At 41.1% G+C, this 17,063-nt stretch overlaps 4 protein-coding genes and 1 long non-coding RNA gene across 5 annotated transcripts in view; 2 read left to right on the top strand and 3 right to left on the bottom strand.

The window, feature by feature from the left end:
• The window catches only part of LOC133835337 (uncharacterized), a 31,213-nt gene extending 28,587 nt beyond the window's left edge, over positions 1-2,626 (top strand). The window contains 7 exon segments of the mRNA XM_062265347.1: positions 79-180; positions 265-410; positions 477-552; positions 626-700; positions 763-948; positions 1,194-1,350; positions 1,420-2,626. Of these exon segments, the coding sequence (XP_062121331.1) occupies positions 79-180; positions 265-410; positions 477-552; positions 626-700; positions 763-948; positions 1,194-1,350; positions 1,420-1,621 (944 nt within the window). The 3' untranslated portion in view covers positions 1,622-2,626.
• The window catches only part of LOC133836007 (neuropeptide-like 4), a 135,485-nt gene that overhangs the window by 64,323 nt on the left and 54,099 nt on the right, over positions 1-17,063 (bottom strand). The gene's annotated exons all lie outside the window — the stretch shown is intronic.
• LOC133835338 (protein lifeguard 1) lies at positions 3,168-4,179 on the top strand. Its single transcript, XM_062265348.1, has 3 exons — positions 3,168-3,356; positions 3,428-3,676; positions 3,733-4,179. The coding sequence occupies exons 1-3, from the start codon at positions 3,252-3,254 to the stop codon at positions 4,087-4,089; spliced, it is 711 nt and encodes a 236-aa protein (XP_062121332.1). The 5' UTR covers positions 3,168-3,251; the 3' UTR covers positions 4,090-4,179.
• Positions 8,609-17,063, bottom strand: part of LOC133845254 (uncharacterized) — a 29,329-nt gene continuing 20,874 nt past the window's right edge. The window contains exons 3-4 of the long non-coding RNA XR_009894719.1: positions 8,745-9,070; positions 8,609-8,662 (exon numbers count right to left, since the gene is read on the bottom strand). This is a non-coding gene — a long non-coding RNA (uncharacterized LOC133845254). The remainder of the gene's footprint in view (positions 8,663-8,744; positions 9,071-17,063) is intronic.
• Positions 11,942-16,471, bottom strand: LOC133845245 (fez family zinc finger protein erm). Its single transcript, XM_062279651.1, has 2 exons — positions 16,152-16,471; positions 11,942-14,597 (listed from the first exon to the last, which is right to left on the bottom strand). The coding sequence occupies exons 1-2, from the start codon at positions 16,161-16,163 to the stop codon at positions 12,672-12,674; spliced, it is 1,938 nt and encodes a 645-aa protein (XP_062135635.1). The 5' UTR covers positions 16,164-16,471; the 3' UTR covers positions 11,942-12,671.

The following is a 17,063-nucleotide window of genomic DNA, read 5'->3' as shown; positions in this document are numbered from 1 at the left end:
GCTGATAGATTAGCGCACCCGTGTCTGTCCTGGCATGTTTTGATCCCTCAACTGATAACTGTCTACGCCTACTTACAGGTAATCCTAAAATGCTCAATCCCATGCCCATCGAGGAGTCGTCGTCATCGATTCGTCGCGCTTGCTCCTTGAGCGATCTGCACATGGGCAACTTTGGCAAGCGTAAGCGACACTTTCTCTTCCTCTCTCTATATCTCTTCAATGCTTGTAAACTAACACTCTGTTTTATCTTTCACAAATTTACAGCCAGCAAGTCAAATGGCAGCTCACAGAAGGCAGCGACGCCGCATCGCAATGGCAACATTAATCGCTCAACCAGCAAACGCAACAGCCTGCAAGGCAAGTCCGGTCTGGGAGCCTCCAGCAATTCCATGAATGTGCTAAATCAGGCGGTAAGTAAAACACTTCTGCAGTATAAGAGTTTGTGTATATGAATAACTATCTATCTATCACTATAGAGCGACTCGGAACAAGAGGACAGCAATCGTCTGCGCAGCGCAGCCAATGGTCAGAATCGCAACAATGGTCCCATTGGTAAGATTTGTAATTAAAACTAATCTCTGGCATTGATTAACTCCCATTCTTCTATCCTTTCGACACTCTGCAGCAGCCAATCGACAGTACGGCAACAAGAGCAACAACACCAACAGCAATCGACGCAAGATGCCTAATTTTAATGGTGGTAACTGACTTGATCACAAATCAATTGAATCTTGTACTAATTGGTTTTACTTTCCTCGTCAGGCACAAATCTGCAAGATGACTCCAGCTCCGAGGAGACGCCCAACAATGTGGCCAGCAATAAGCCTGTGGTGCCGCCTCGGCCACGCAACCTCGGCTTCGATCATAAGACTAAACTCATTGTCAACAGCCCGGGCAATGTGGCCAAGCAGCGAGTCGCTGGAGCAGAGGACTATGATGGGGAAGATCGTAAGTAAAGATAACTTTAAATCTATTTCATAATTACACATATTCAACTTAGGCAGTTATATGCTAAAAGGACTCTGTATTTTCCAAATTTTCATATTGTTTGATGAAGAGGGAAAAGTTTACCTAGCAATTATTATATTGCATATAAAAGATATTGAATTTAAAATATAATTAATGACAATTATACATTGAGTTAAAAATAATAAATAAGTAATTTAACTAAATGTTTCTTTATCGCTTTTCAGCTGAGGCCCAAGTACACAATGTGATCAATAAGCTTTACACGACTACGCAGGCGGCAATGAAGCTGCACGCGAATCTGAAGAACTCGCTGCTGCTAAAAGAGCTGGAGAATGCGGTGATTATGTCCCACAACATGTTAGGCAATATCACTTACAACAGGTAATTATAGAAGAAACTAATTCGTAAAACTAATTCAAAATTCATTAATGTAATAAATCTATTTTGCAGACAAAACGAAAGATTGCTCTCGAATCAAGGCAGCAATCATGCTGGCAGCGGAGGAATACAAGGAGGAGGAGGTGACAATGGAGGGGGAATCAATCATGAACAGGATAATGGCGACTATCTGATGATGGTCAATAATTGTGCCGATCTATTGAGTAATTTACGCACCAAGAACAAACCCGATGACTGTGAGAATAACTCCTAGTGTGTAGCGCATAGAATAGGTTAACTGACAACAAGAACACAACAAATACAACCACAACAACAACACAATGGGCTAAAACAAACTAATATTTATTAAAAAACGAAATCCAATCAGCTAACAAAGAGACAGAGAGAGATAAATAAATGCACCAACTAATTTGCAATTACGTAAAACGCATACGCATTAACGGCTATTGTAAAGTTTATTCATTATGATCATATTATAATTACTATACACATATACATATTATATATCGTTTAAGTCGAAGTCTTGTAGTTCTTAAGTTTCTCGAGAGAGTGTGTACGCGTGCATTTTGTGTTTGATTTTGGCCTTAATTTGTAGGTAAATCACTTTTGTATAGCCTGAATTCAATTCGTAGCGTGTCAAGTTGAATTAAGTAATCATTATTTTTGTATATGTTAAGTGTTATTTGAGTTTAAGCCAAGATGAATGAGACGAGTCGAAAGTCGCGTCACGTCGAGTCGAAAGCCGGGCATGACAGAATCGTATAAGAGAATCGTTATATATATTTTCCCATTTTTTTTTTCTTGTTTGTCGCTATTTTTGCTATTAGCTTTCATTTTTTGGCCAAATGCAAATGATTATTGATGGAAATTTTGTGTCAAAATTGCGTATTCCAATTTATAAAATATCCTCCCACACGTATCTATGAATACCTTTGTATGGCGCTTATTTACTCAAAACACACACAGAGATATATATGATGATCCCCATGATGGTGAGACAGATATTTAATTAATCTTTGAAAGCAAAATACGATTTCCATAATTATACAATTTTTGAATAGCACTACGAGTATGTTCTGTAATTTAGTAGTTAATTATTTGATTGTATTTACAACAATTTCTAAAACTAAACACCCCTATTTAAAATGTATTAAACTTTAAATATATGCTCTTATATAATTTACAACTAAATCAAATGTATTAAAACAAATTAACCACAAAGAAAGAAAAAGATTGAAAACAAACAAAAAAAAGAAAAGATATTTTAAGTGCAGCAGTTCTGCAACTTACCCCTCAACAACTAAAATCGAAAATCATTCTAATTTAATCGAAATAATAATACAGAAAGCATAAATAATAATTTTTCAAAATATTAAAAATCGCTTTGTCTTATTTTCTTCGGACTTGCACTACTAATTAAACACCCACACACACACACCTCTGACAACTTGTTGTTAAATTAAACGCGTAATTTAACTGTCAAGTTGATTGAAGGATGATTAACAACAGCCTCAGTCTTTTATGGCAACTAGTATCTACATAATTATATACACGTATCATACATATCATGTATATAATCAATGTTGGGTAGCGGCAACAACCAAATAATGTCTAATTAGTTAACTACACTCTAAATACTTAAATGAGAACAATGCGATTTATTAATTGTTGTGTGAAATTTCAATATAATAAATAATAATTTTATGTTTATTCATGGCACAAGATGAAATGAGCTGTACAAGAGACTTCTATTTTATTTGGTCTATTGATCAGTGCAAGGTTTTTCTGCAGTAACTTGCCTTAGTTTTACTTGCCTCATTTTCTCAGTTAGACTGTCAAATTTTTTACAAATACAACTAAAATTTTAAATATAAAGACGAGCCATGCAGTTTGGCCAAAATTTACGCTCACGTGTCGAAGATAATCCCAACTTTGAAGATGACAGTTCTAGACGTGCATTCATTTCGAAAGTGTGCTGCATATTGGCTGTAAGTACTTAAATCGCGTATACGCCCATTGTGTCCACCAAAATAAAGGGAATCAACTCGATTCATGGCAGTTTCAACTGGCGATCACTGCGGGTATTACGTGCATCTTTGTCTTTATGGAGAGTGCCAATCTATGGTTGCGAGAGCACATCTGGATTACGTTTATTGCCATTGGGATATTCATGATTCTTTCCATGGTGCTGATGTGTTACATTCAAGTGGCGCGCAAAGTGCCCATCAATTACATACTGTTGATACTCTGCACTGTGAGCATGTCGATTATGGTTAGCGCTAGCTGCCTCGCCTATGATCCGATGCAGGTGAGTACTAGATTCATTTTCTAGGCTTCATTCTTTACACTTGGCTCCACTCTTAGATTCTCTCAGCAGTAGGCATTACTGCTGCCGTCTGCATAGCCCTTGCATTGTTCGCCGCTTTTGCTCCTTGGGATTTCACGGGTTGTGGTCCATTTTTATGTATACTGATGCTCGTCCTCGTCCTGTTGGGCGTTGTCAGTATTTTCGTACAATCTCGCATCTTGCTTTGGATCATCGTTTGTGTCGGCCTCCTCTTATTCTCCATGTATCTGGTCTACGATGTCCAGATGATGGTCGGCGGGCACAAGAACCAATATAGCGAGGAAGATTACATCGTCGCTGCCTTGTGCATTTACATCGATGTCGTGCAGATTTTCCTATACATTCTAATGTTGCTAGGTCTACTTGAGGAATAAGTTATAGAATTGTTTTTATTAAGTATTCTTAAATGAATATAGTATTTAGTAGTAAAAAATAAAATCAGAAGTGAGAAATTGGTAGAGGTTTCACTGATATCCGGAGGAAAATATTGTAACACTTCACTATGGTGTATAGACCCGTAGATTTAATATTGGCTTCTTACAGCGACCGTGAACTTCAAAAAAGTACAAAATCGTCGAGTGAAATACCAGGCGAACAGAAATCACCAACAAGCAGCATTACAGAAATTTATTCAAACATTTAAAAAAGTGTTGCCTATCTCAAAGGCGCAGTAATAATATGTACATATGTATGTATAATGCAAATACTTTTGGTATAATGACTACTTTAGACAATCCTATATTTTTTAATGCAGATCGATGGAGTTCGTCTCTGCGATCACAGCAATATGTGTCCTTTGAAAATGCTGCAGGATTTGTCCAAGATCTAGCTTATTTTCGGAAAAGGACATTCTTTTACCGGACATATCTCACTCAAATCCTGAAGGATATCGCAAGGACATGTATTTTTGTGATCAGGAAAGCTAATATTATCGATTGGCTCTAAATGATTTTATAGATCTTCTCAAAAATTTCGGCCGAAAATTTTGTAAGGGGGAGGCATGGAAAATTGTCAAAAACTCTGAAAATTTACTGTATCTCGGCCATTTGAAGAACGATCGCGATGTCCTTTGGTACAAGGATAGCTCTAGCTAATACAAACCGATTGAAATACTAACAAGGAAGAATGTCCTGCAAGCAACCAAATTACAAGGACTTTTTTGAATACAGAAAATAGTGTATATCTCGGACATGTCCTGTCTGATCCTTGCGAGTCCTGTGTCAAACGAAAGCCCTTCATGGGACCTATCATCCTGACAAAAGACATTCAAATCGTCCTTGTGGTTTTCGAGTTATCCTGTAATTCGCAAATTTTACCTTTTTTCTCTTGAGCCGCAGACCAAAAAATTACAAGTGTTTGATTCTTAGATGACCCAAAATTTTTTGATGCCAATCGATTGGGCTCGTCATTACAATTCTAGCAATATATATCCCTTTAAAATTCGACAAGATATGGCCGATTTTAGCCTAATTTTGTTATCGACTTAAATCGTTTTATTATGTGCTCCTAAAAGTATGCAATAATCTAATGCAGAGTAATGTGTATTAATTTATCAACTACAACCAAATAAAAACAGATTATCTGTTACACATTTCAAAATATTTTCTGTTATTTCTGTTTCATTGTGAAATGTTTGAACAAACTTTCAGTCAAAGAAGAATTATAGCAACATAAAGCTTACACATAATGTTTATTCTTATTTGAATCACGCCAGTCATATATAGAATGTACCTTCCTACTTCCCTTTGTCCAATGTCCTGCTAGAGAATTATAATGACTGCTGCAAGTGAACAATAATTGAATATGTAACACACACAACATAAATGCATAGATTGCCAATCACACGTGAAGTATCAGAGCAATTAAAGCGTATTAAAGCTGTCAAAGAACTGACCAACGCAGCAGGTGACCAACTCGACACGCTCCGAGTCCTATATTCCTGTGTGTGATTACTTGTGGGAGTGTGTGTGCTTGCTTTAAACTTTTCAAAACGAGCTCTCTAAGTGGGTGTGAGTGTGTGCGATTCAATGTGGCAATCGCCGAGTCGATAACAGCGTTAGACCTGACTGGGCCAACTCCTGGCATTGCTTTGTTCGTGTCAACTACGAACTGGCGACTGACTGGAGCAGGAGCAGGAGCAGAAACAGGAACAGGAGGAGGAAAGCGCCAGGTTTAGTTGTGCAGTTTATTGTAAAGTCGAAGGAAAATACATTGTGCGCCCTTGCCATTGATACAGTGCCCCAAACGATTGAGCTTCAATTAACTTTTGTCAATATTGAACTAGGCAGCAGACCCACCCGAATACTCCATCCCCCTTTCCACTCTTCTGCGCCCTTTTTCAGCTGCTGCTCACCTGTTAGCTCGTGAGTTCCTTTAATTGGTAACAAGTTAGCTCTAATTTGTGCGCTGGATAACGAAAGTTCAACACAGAGTCTATTGATAAACTGTAAAAACTGAAAAGACATCCATTCGGGGGTAACGAACCCTTCACTAACACACACACACACACACGCACACCCCACTTTTTGTGCATCTGTTTCACTTGCTCTTTAGCCCTGTCTTTGTCTGACACACGAACTGCATGAATAATTTATGACACGACCCAATCATAAAGCGAGGCAAAAAGTTATGTACGAAATATACTCAATAAGCTGCCAATGCCAGACACGCCCCTTGTTCATCGCTCACTGCTCTTTGGGGGTGTCACACACACACACTATGACAACCACGACAACAACATCCGCGCCCTTTAAGTCCTTTACTTTGGCAGGCAATGGTGGAAACTGTGCGTATTTGTAAACTATTATAAAAAAAGTAATAATAATCATAAATTGAGCAGGAATTTTAATGCAGCCATATGCCTTTTTTTTATATCTATGGTATGTTCATTCTTAATCATCTAGATTTGAGGCAAATGTAAATGATTAATTGTACACATGATTAATAAAATTATTAATAGCACCAAATTTAATTCACTTTAATATTTAATAATTATTAAACATTTTAATTTAAATTCTGGGTTTATTTATTGCTTGTATAAATCCTAAACGAACTCAAGAATTACTATTTATTAAAATTCTTATTTCTGATAGTATATTGATTAATTAAACGCATAATTATAATATACAAAGGAAGCTATTGCAAGTGCGATTCCTGCTGACTCTTACTACCTAAAAACAAACACATCTACAAACAATAAAAAAAATAGTTTCTCACTGAATACTCCGACACGTTGAAGTGTATTTTTTGCGCTGCTAAGTGCAACTAATTAATGCCATTAACTCGTAAGCTGAAAAGCGCCAGGAGCTCTCGAAGTCCAACGCCATCAAGAAGCCGTAATGAGAGATAGGGCTGCACAGTGGAGCAAAAGCAATTCAACTATGCAAAATAAAGTAAATGCAAATGTATATTTCTTGAGCTATTTTTTTAATTTGATATGAATATAAATTAGGGTTTCTCCAGCTCTTTCTATTATATGACATTATGTGATATGTTTTAATGACCATAGTTCAGATTCTACAATTGGATGCAATGGCTGTATTCGGTGTGGAAATTCTTGAAAAGTGAATAAAAGCCGGCATCAAGCGGGTCACGCAAGAAGTAGTCGCAGTATTCACGAAGCATATTCATAACTCGTCAGGCAGCACAAACGAGCATCACATCGAGACTATGGCTCCGCTCCGGATGCTGCCTGTTTGACGGGGCGTGCCGTTTTTGTGCTTCGGTGTGAATAAGCGTATAAGAAGTTGACATAAAGCTGACGACGGCAACAACACCAACCAGAGAGGAAGAGGAATTGGAAGAAGGACGACAACGAGGACAACGACGACGACAACAGGCGACAATGATGGCAGGCAGCAAGAGTATCCCAGATCGTTGGGAATCTGCATTGGAAGCCGCTGAACCGAACTAATTGAGCCGCGTTACATTAAGTTGAATGCATTTCAATGCGTTGCCAAGCATCCGCAATTCAACATCATCATCAACATCATCCTTATATAGTACACTGTACACTCTACACTCTACATTGATGCTGTCAGTCGTCTGCTTTGCCTTGCTCTGCTCTGCTCCGGTCTGGTCTGGGAAATCGAACAACTGTCTCCGCCTCTGACCTTTCTCCTTCCCCCTTTCGAGTTGTTCACCTGTTTCATGCATAAAAGCTTAAGTCGACTGGGTGGATTGTTCCAAGGTGTCAAGGGTGTATCAACTATATCCAAAGCAATACAATAGATAATAAACTGTACACCAAATCAACCCCTAAATGCCGAACAATAAACCGAAAGATGTTAAAAATTAATATTAATAAAGCTACTTTACATATTGAATATATAAAGGAACTGATGGCAGATGGAATTGTAAATATTGAAGCTTGAAATGTGTGTAGACCCTTTACTGAACATTGTCTTAATTTGGGTTAGTTTTAATTTAAGTATTTCGGGGCATACATATCAGTTTCAGATATTTCTTCATCCTTTGCTCTTCATCCTTTAAGCTACTTTTGACATGAACTTTAACATCATAACTTTTCGGCTATTCTCTTTTTCCTCAGTATACTATATGATACATATGTCTTTACATTATCCCCACTTCCGAGAAATAATCGCCTGTAATTCTCATTGAAGAGCACTGAGAACGTTGAGATACTCTTACACCTGCTGCTGCTCGCCGTTCGCTGATGCGATGACAGTTGTGTCTTAGTTGAGGGGTCGTCACCTCGACAATTAACGCAACAATTACGAACAATGCCAATACTCATATGCGCCTCAGCAAGACGGGGGTACCGAAAGGGACACAGAGAGAAGAAGAATAGGATGCCCCGTGCGGTGTTAAGTGTTTTTTCGCCAGCACATTGTTGGTGCAGCAAAAGATACTTACATACATTATATAATACTTACTTGCTTAGGAGTCCCCGCACCCGCTGTCGTTGTCGTTGTCGTAGAAACAGCCCTTGTAATTCAAAAGAAAATGCAGCTTTAGCTTTTTAAGAAATTATAATCACAACATATTGCACAATTCAGATGATACTCACACTCTGGCCGAGCTAAAGATACAGATACAAAGCTGATAGGTCACAGCATTTAGCCGCGTTGAGCGATGAGAGCTGACAGCAACAATGTCAGGCATGTTCTCGGTTGTCCTGTCCAGCTGTCTGAATCAGATCACTTAAGAGCGTAATCATATCCGGAAGAGATTACGCTGCAATTTACGCTCGAATGCGCCGCCAAAACACTTGAGGGTTGAGTACTGCCATTGTCCTTTCGGCAAGGACTCCCGCTCTCGTTATGCGTCTCATTGTTGTAGGTGATAAGCGCAGTCGACACTGCAAATTTGTTGCATCTCAATATTGCGGTTCATCTTAAACAATGGAATTGGATTATCATTTTTTTTTATTGTTTTATTTTCTCATTTCTAAGGACAGACTGAATAACTGAATAAGGCGTGTTGTTTCGTGTTCGAGTTGTTGCTTCTCGCAGGCGTGGCACAGATTGCACCCCGATAAAATAAAATATAGTTATCAATATGGTAAATTATGTGAGATGCGCAAGCCAAAGCAGTTTGGGGGCACACTCTTGTGATTGTGGCGCCTGTGGAATTGTTTAGGCGGCATAAACAATTTGCGAAGTCATAAACAAGCCTTGGACAGACTAAAAACAATAAATGCAAAATATGAAATATGATTGTGAATTTGATTTCTAATCGAGAAACAAAGAATGGGAGCAGACATTGTTTGATATTGTCACAACAATGGCGATTGTCTTGACTTGTTGTCTTTTAAACACACTCCTTGGACTGATTATTATTATTGTTATTATTCCTATTTCCTTACAAATATTTTGTTAGTTACTGGTGTATTGGAAAAAGAACGAAATTTTGAGTATATGCATTTGGTTACAATAAAACTCTTCTGATATTGACAATAAAATGCAATTGCCTAATTATTTATCATCAATGTATTTGCACTTTAGAAATCTATATTCAATTAAAATATTACTATAAATTAGTACATGAAATGATTATTACTTATTTTATATATTGCTTCAGTTCAAATAGTTTTAAACAACACTAACTTGTTATGAAATAATTGAAAAAAAAATAAAATAACTTTGAAGGCAATTTAATTGAATAATTTAATTATTACTTAAATTTATTAAATTTATAACTATATTTAATAAATTACAAAAATACTATATTTATCGTATTCTGATTAGTCGAACCTCCTCTAGCTTTGGCTTTCAATATATCTTGTTATTAATTAGATTAACAATTGTCAGTTTGGCTGCTCAGGAAGTTATCCACTTAATTCGAATTTATCGCATGTCAATGCGACTAATTAGCCTAATGAAAGCCATCGTCATCGCCATCGAAGGACGGAACAAAGAAGTGACAGCGGAAGAAGACTCGCTGCTCGAAAAGTGGCGACATATCTGCGTAAATCTGCATAGAGTGGAAAGTGAGTGAGGAGTGGGAAGTAGAATGGGAGTGATGAAGGAGAAGCGTGCGACTTCAATTAGCCAAATAAGTAAGGCGGTTTTGTGTCAATGTCGCATGCTGGCCAAACGGATGATGGCACGTACTTGCCTCGTATGGCGACTGCGGCAGGCTAACACACAGACAGACAGACGGACGGACAGCTGGAGAGGCTCTCGAATGGTCGCCTGGGCGTGCATTGAGTAAACATCAAAAGGAATATCACAAATCAGTGCGCGGACAGGCGACAACAGACAACAGTGAGCATAGCAGGACAACAACTGAAGGACCATTGACGAACCAAAAATTGGGGGTTGGCCCTTCTCGTCAAGGCTGCTGATAGAAATCATCGCAAACTTGCAGCAACTTCCAAACTGTTGTGCTCTGATACTGTGTTCAAAAGAATGCCGCGCCGCAAGGCGGTGTCAAAAGTCAGTTGAAATTGGGCAAAAGCTCTCGGCGCCATTTGTCATCAGTGAAACGAGTGCGAGAGCAAGTGTATGTGTGTGTGAGTGTAGAGGTCTCTCTCTGTCTCTCTCCCCACTCTTTCGCACTGTCAAAATAAAAGCTTCTTGCTGTCAAGTTAGACAGGCAAGTGAGGTTAAAGAGAGAGAGACAGAGCTGGAAGGTGGGATTGTCAGTGGGCGGTATGCTTAGGCATATGCTGAAAGTGCATACTCGTCGCATCGTACATAGAGAGAGCATTCACGTTCACATTCGTATTTGCATTTGCATAAAGCATTGCTTTTTGATTTCGCTTTTCGTTCCCATTTGATTTGATTTCGCTTGAATTATTCATATGCCGCAGAGCAAAAGACTGGCGGGTGTGTTAAGCGAGGTAGGGAGGAAAAGGGGCGAATGAAATGTCAACTGAAGTGGCGACACATGCGACTACTTCTGCAGTTATACCCTGTAGTCACTTTAAAGGAGTTGTTGAGCATATCAATCGAATGCATCAATATTTGTATTTCCCTTGTGGAATTTCAGGTTCTACAGGTTGATATTAAAAATAATATTCACCCAATGTTCGCTGATAGAATTACCCAAAATATTTCATTTTTTATATTATTGATAATTCCAAATAAATAAATGAGTGTCTTGTATGTCTTAGCATTACTTGTATACAAATCAATTGTTGTCTCTCAGTCCACGCTTATGTTTCAATTTTCAATGCAAACTCTCTCAAGACTCTTACGTTTGTCTGCTGCGCCATCTTGGTGACAGTTGCGCCGCCTCTTTCTTTGCCACACAGATCAAAGCGAAATGCAAATATGGGCGGGGCTTGTGCGTCGCTTTGAGTGGGCGCACTGAGCTCGCCACTAATTAAGGTTAGCTGCTTTCACTGCTTGACAGTTTAGAGCCCGTTAAAGCGCCTCTTACGCAAATGCGGCAATAATTGTTTTCATTACAGCGACGGCATTTCATTTGCATTTTTAAATTGGGAACGTCTGCCAGTGTTTGTGTATGTCTGCTGTGTGTGTGAGTGTGTGGACTGCTCTGACTCAGCCATTTGCATAAGTGCTAGGGATATAACTCCATCTTCATACCCTCACTCTCTCTGTCTCTCGCACCTACAGCCTTGCAGCTGTCAACTAAATGCAACAGTCTGGCAACGCTGCACGGCTGGCAAATCACAAACATGCCGTCTCGCTTTGTCCCACATTGCAATCCCATTGCGGATCACTGCTTGGAAAAAGATAATTTGCAACCATTTATATTAAAGAATTTTGGTTTATTGCTTAAACATTATCAATAATATCACTTAAGTGCTAAACAATTAAAATTCTTTGCCACTCTATTAACTAGCTCACACACATATACATATATTTATACATATATAAATAAGTATTGATCGTAAGTGGTAATTTGCTGTAAATTCATCAAATCTGCAAGTGATTTCAATTCGCAAATGCAGAAACAAATAACTGACTAAATTTAGGTACTATCTAGCTGAAATGTACATACACATATATGCGATTATAATGAACTACACATGAAACACTTTTAAATACATACATTATTAACTATTTACAAATTGTACAAATTCTGTGGGGACTTTAAGATGTAACTGTATCTATAGCTGTAACCGTAGTTGCATCTGTAGATAATTCGTAATATTGCACAGGTTAAATTGAAACCATTTGGTGGGGTTGGTTGTGAGCTCGGGGTCACTCTAGAAGAGTCCATTCAGGGCACGCACAGCGCTGCCCAAAGTTGTGGAGCTGAATTCCGGCGATGCAGCGTCGTCATCGCTGGCCAGCTCCTCCTCCTCTTCTTGGCGTGCAGGAGACACCTCTGGAATTGTGGTTGTGTTGTTGACTGCTGCCACAGCCGAGACAAGCTGCAGTCAATCGAGCAACAGCTCATTGTTGCCCTTGCTAGCAGTTGCTGCGGTCTCTTCCACTTTGGCTCGGTGCATGCCACTGGCTCCTCCTGCGGTCGAGGATGCTACAGTGCAGCTGGCCATGTTGTCGGCATAGTATCGCTGTCAAAACACTTTCGCAATGAATGGCACATTCTCCAACGCTGCAGCCGAGAGGCGTTGCTGCTGCTGTTGCTGAACGGAATGCGGTGGCTGCTGATGATGCTGGGCAGGATGTGGCAGCTGCAGGAATGGAGAGCTGCTCGGATAGTCGCCATGCAGTGCCGCCGGCGGCACCTGCAGATGATGATGAAAATGCCCAGCGGGCGCTGTAGTAGCCGACTCCTGATACGGCGTTCGTGACCAGGCAGGATTGCTGGTCTCGCCACTCGACAGCGGCGGAGTTGTCACATTGATCGGCGGCGACATGCTGCCCGAGGAGCTGTCCGGCGTCAATTGACTCGCCTGGCTGAAGCTGGAGAGTGGTTCGCGTCTGGTGTACTCCCGGCGACGTTCGTAGGCCGGCGGCAGATCATCGTCGAGACCATCGCCGCCAATCTCGTGCAGCTTGCGCATGTGCTTCTTCAGATCAAAGTTGCGACAGAAGCCCTTGGCGCACACACGGCAAGTGTACGGCTTTTTGTCGTTGTGCGTGTGCATGTGGAAGGTGAGATTGTAGATCTGATGGAAGGCCTTGTTGCAGATGTTGCACTTGTAGGCCTTCTCGCCGCTGTGCGTCAGCTTGTGATTCTTGTAGTTGCCCTTCTGATGGAACCCCTTGCCACAATATTCGCACACAAACGGCTTGTAGCCCGCATGAATCCGGGCGTGCGTATTGAGTGTTGAGCTGCGATTGAACGCCTTGCCACACGTCTGGCATTTGTGCGGCTTCTCCGACGTGTGGATGATCTTATGCCGGCAGAGCGTCGATGCCTGGCGGAAACCCTTGCCGCATACCTTGCACACAAACGGCCGGGCGCCAGTGTGCACGGGCATGTGTCTGGTGAGATTGTAGTGGGCATTGAAGACCTTACCGCACTCCAAGCACGAGAATGTCTTCGGTTTGCCGCCATTCGCTGAACCAGGACTGCTGTCATCCAACGAGCCATGTGGTGACGGGGAACGCGACCGCGAACGTGGATGCGAGGAGGAGACGGAGGAGGAGGGCAGTGGCAATACTGGCAACGGCGGCGTGCGTAGCTCCGTTTGTGGCGAACGCTTGCGCTTCAGATTTGCCTGCTGGGCGGCAGCTTGCGCTTGCACAGAGCGCGCTGGCGACTTCTCCAGACTCTGTTGCAGCGCTGGAGTTGGATTCTGTTGCTGCTGGGACTGTGCAACAGCTGCGGCGGCAGCAGCAGCGGCCAGCGGATGCCCCAAGTTGCGGCGCAACGATTGCGAGTGATGCAACGTGGCATTCAACGAGGCAGTGAAGCTGCTCAAATGTGCAGCACTTGCCAGCGTTTGCTGCTGGGCTGTGAGTGCGGCATATTGTGCGGCAGCAGCGGCACACATCAACTGATTGGGCGCATAGTAGAGCAGCGGATACTGCGAGAGCAACTCCTGGTGGCGTGTGTTCACAAACTGCTGCACCGCGGAGGCGGAGGCCGTGGCAGCAACGGAGGCGGGGGCAGCAGAGGAGGCGGCGCTAATCAAGCTGGAGCCGGGCACGTATTTCTTGAATGCCGAATCGTAGTTAACAGCTGCTGGCTCCTCATCATCGCCAGTCACCTCAATTGGGCTACAGGAGCGCTCGGAGTCCGCATAATGCTCAGCGCCACTTGGCTGCTCATCCTCTGGTTCCATATGCAATTGCTGTGGCTGCTGCTGGAGTTGCGTATGCATTGTTGTCGTCGAGGATTGTTTGTTGTCGGGCTCCATGATCTTGGCAATGGAGAACTTCAGGGGGCAGGAGCGCTTGGTGTCAGCTTGATTGCTGCCCGTGCTGTTGGTTTGATTGCTGTCGCTGGCGGCTGTTTCCATGATGGGACTCTTCGATGGCGGCATCATTGCAATTACACCCGATGGACTACACGGTTGCATGCCACGCGGACTCTGCAAAGAATAGAAGTGGGCAAAACAAAAGGTAAGTTGCGTGTATGCAAATAAGCAACGGGTTATCAATTAATATCGAGCATACGCCCCATGATCAATGCAATGTCCACTCAAGCGTCACTAATCGCGCTTTAATCGCAATACAAACAAAACCCAGGGGCGTGCCATCGATATACAATTTCGATTTTGCATTCCCATTGCCACACGAGCTCTGGCATTGTGGCTGCCCAGTCAGCGGGTTGCAAATTAAAACAAAACCACCAAAAATTACACGAAAAATATGATTGAGATATTTGTGTTTTTAACCCGTGCACTGATCACACTCGACTAGACCAGAACAATGGCTCAATGGCTCAGCTCAACTCTTTGAGACCGCAGCATATTGCCAGTCATAAGCAAAATCAATCATAACAATCTTGCGATCCCAATGGCATTCTGCATTATTCATTTTTGGCGCGGGTCGTCGCTTTTATTTGCACCTCATTAAATTGCTTACACTTGGCTGCAAGTGTAAGGTCGAGTCTCGGTCGCCGTCTTCACATATAGTACTATATGTGTGCTTCCTCAAGTGTTCCTAATGCGCGACATCCGTTGCGGGTTTCCAACTTCGACTCCTTGGCTTCTTTCCCTTTGCGGGCTGCCGTTTTTAATTAACTTGATTTGACGCCTCAGTAAGTAGCACTGATTTGCCTGCCAGCTGCGATCTGCGCTCTGATGCGAATAGTTTTGCATTGCCCATTGCCCTACTCCAAGTACTCTTAATTCTATTAAAGTTTTCCCTTGTCTCAACTCCCCAATGGGGGCGTATTAATGTTAACACTCTTCTCAGACACTTCAATTGACGGCTGGCCACTTTCATTTAATACGAATGTGTGTCCGAAATCAGTGAAATGTTAAATGATTTGAAGTACTTCTCTTTTAGGCATTTAAGTTTGTGTGAAAGTTAAATTTGTTATTAAAATATAGCAGAGAATTGTGGAAATTATCACTCTAGTATAAAAATAATAATAAAATTACTCGAGTGATAAATAAATGTATATTGACATTTTCATATATTTTTAATATTTACATTTTGTTATATTTTTTGAACCAGTTATTAAAAAAAAAGTATTCAAAATATTTAAAAAGCATTTACTAAATAACAAGTAGAGTTAAAAAAAGGATGCTTCAAATAATATAAAATGAGAAAACTTTAAGTTAATCCATAGATAACATAGGTATAAAATCAGTTTACATCTTTTAATGCTTCCCAAAAACATTTAAAAATGTGAAAACAAATATTGCAAGCAAAAGCACAAATGTATCTGAAATATTTGTTTAAGAATCCTTATGTACTATTTAGTAAAATTTAAGTGAAAACTATTCTATACTTTTCCATAATAAAAAATCTTTTTTTGTTAAATAAATATCTATCTAACTTCATCCAGTTATTGCACTACAAAGATACAAATGAATCTAAATGTAATCCACAAGTATATTTTCCAAACAAAAGCCGTCGGCTTTACTTAGTTATAGTATATATTAAGTTAGCTGAGCTATGGCATAGATACGTACAAAGTAAACCATATTTAGATGCTGCCCAAAGGTATCCAATTTGTGTCTGCACCGACGCGAAGCAACGCGTAGCAGAGAGATGCAGGAAATATGTTCGAGTTGCACTTGGACACAGCATACAACACACGCAACTAGTATTTAACAATTGAGTGTTTATTTATTTATTTGGTATTTTTGTATATTTGTTTGCACAAAATTCACTTGTCAACTTGTTATTTGGCGATTTCAACGTATCGAGAAATTGTTCAAAGCGAGTTGTTAACGCGTAGAGAGCGAAGAACGTGCAACGTTCAGCACAGGAGCAGCGACCGAAGCGGAATGAAGGCAAACACGACGTCGTATGGCCTTAAGAATTATGAAAAGGACTCGCTGACTGACAGAGTGTGCGAGTGTGAGTCTGAGAGTGTGTGTGTGTGTGTGTCAGTGTGTGTGTGTGACTCTGACTGGGCCTGTGAACTGAGCAAACTCGTCAGTCAGCGAGGCAGCGTTGAGGGGTGCAACGTTGAGGGAAAAGCAACCCCTAACTCAATGGCTTGCGCTGCTGCTGGCTGCGAATGCGATTGCGAGCGAGATGGCAATAGAGAGATGAAACAGGCAAAAGGACGACGGCAAAGGCAACTTCATCATCACGTTCAGATTGGATGGGCCACGTTACTGACGGCGCAGTCGACGCGGGCAGCGACGCCAACCGCATTATGAAATCTCACACAAAATGTCGAATTGGAATAATATCCTGCGGAGGAGAGTTGCGTTGAGCCCGCCCCTAAAATATTTATGTACACATTGCCACTGCTGGGTGTGAGTGAGATGAATGCATGCGAATGAGAGAGTGAATCCCACTGAATGAGAGCGAGAGAGTGAGAGAGAAAGAGCGAGAGATGGGCAAAGTGTTGCCTGGGGCAACAGCTACGT

Source organism: Drosophila sulfurigaster, chromosome 2L, assembly GCF_023558435.1.
Source record: "Drosophila sulfurigaster albostrigata strain 15112-1811.04 chromosome 2L, ASM2355843v2, whole genome shotgun sequence".
Lineage (NCBI taxonomy): Eukaryota > Metazoa > Arthropoda > Insecta > Diptera > Drosophilidae > Drosophila > Drosophila sulfurigaster.
The sequence above is the reverse complement of the archived record's forward strand: the minus strand, read 5'-3'. Positions and strand labels throughout refer to the sequence as shown.

What these genes read in the sequence shown, in the direction of transcription:
- LOC133835338 (XM_062265348.1), top strand. Translation starts at nt 3,252, where the DNA reads ATGCAGTTTGGCCAAAATTTACGCTCACGTGTCGAAGATAATCCCAAC. An exon ending in AAGTGTGCTGCATATTGGCT is followed by an intron (nt 3,357 to 3,427) that starts GTAAGTACTTAA and finishes GATTCATGGCAG; the next exon opens with TTTCAACTGGCGATCACTGC. An exon ending in TCGCCTATGATCCGATGCAG is followed by an intron (nt 3,677 to 3,732) that starts GTGAGTACTAGA and finishes CTCCACTCTTAG; the next exon opens with ATTCTCTCAGCAGTAGGCAT.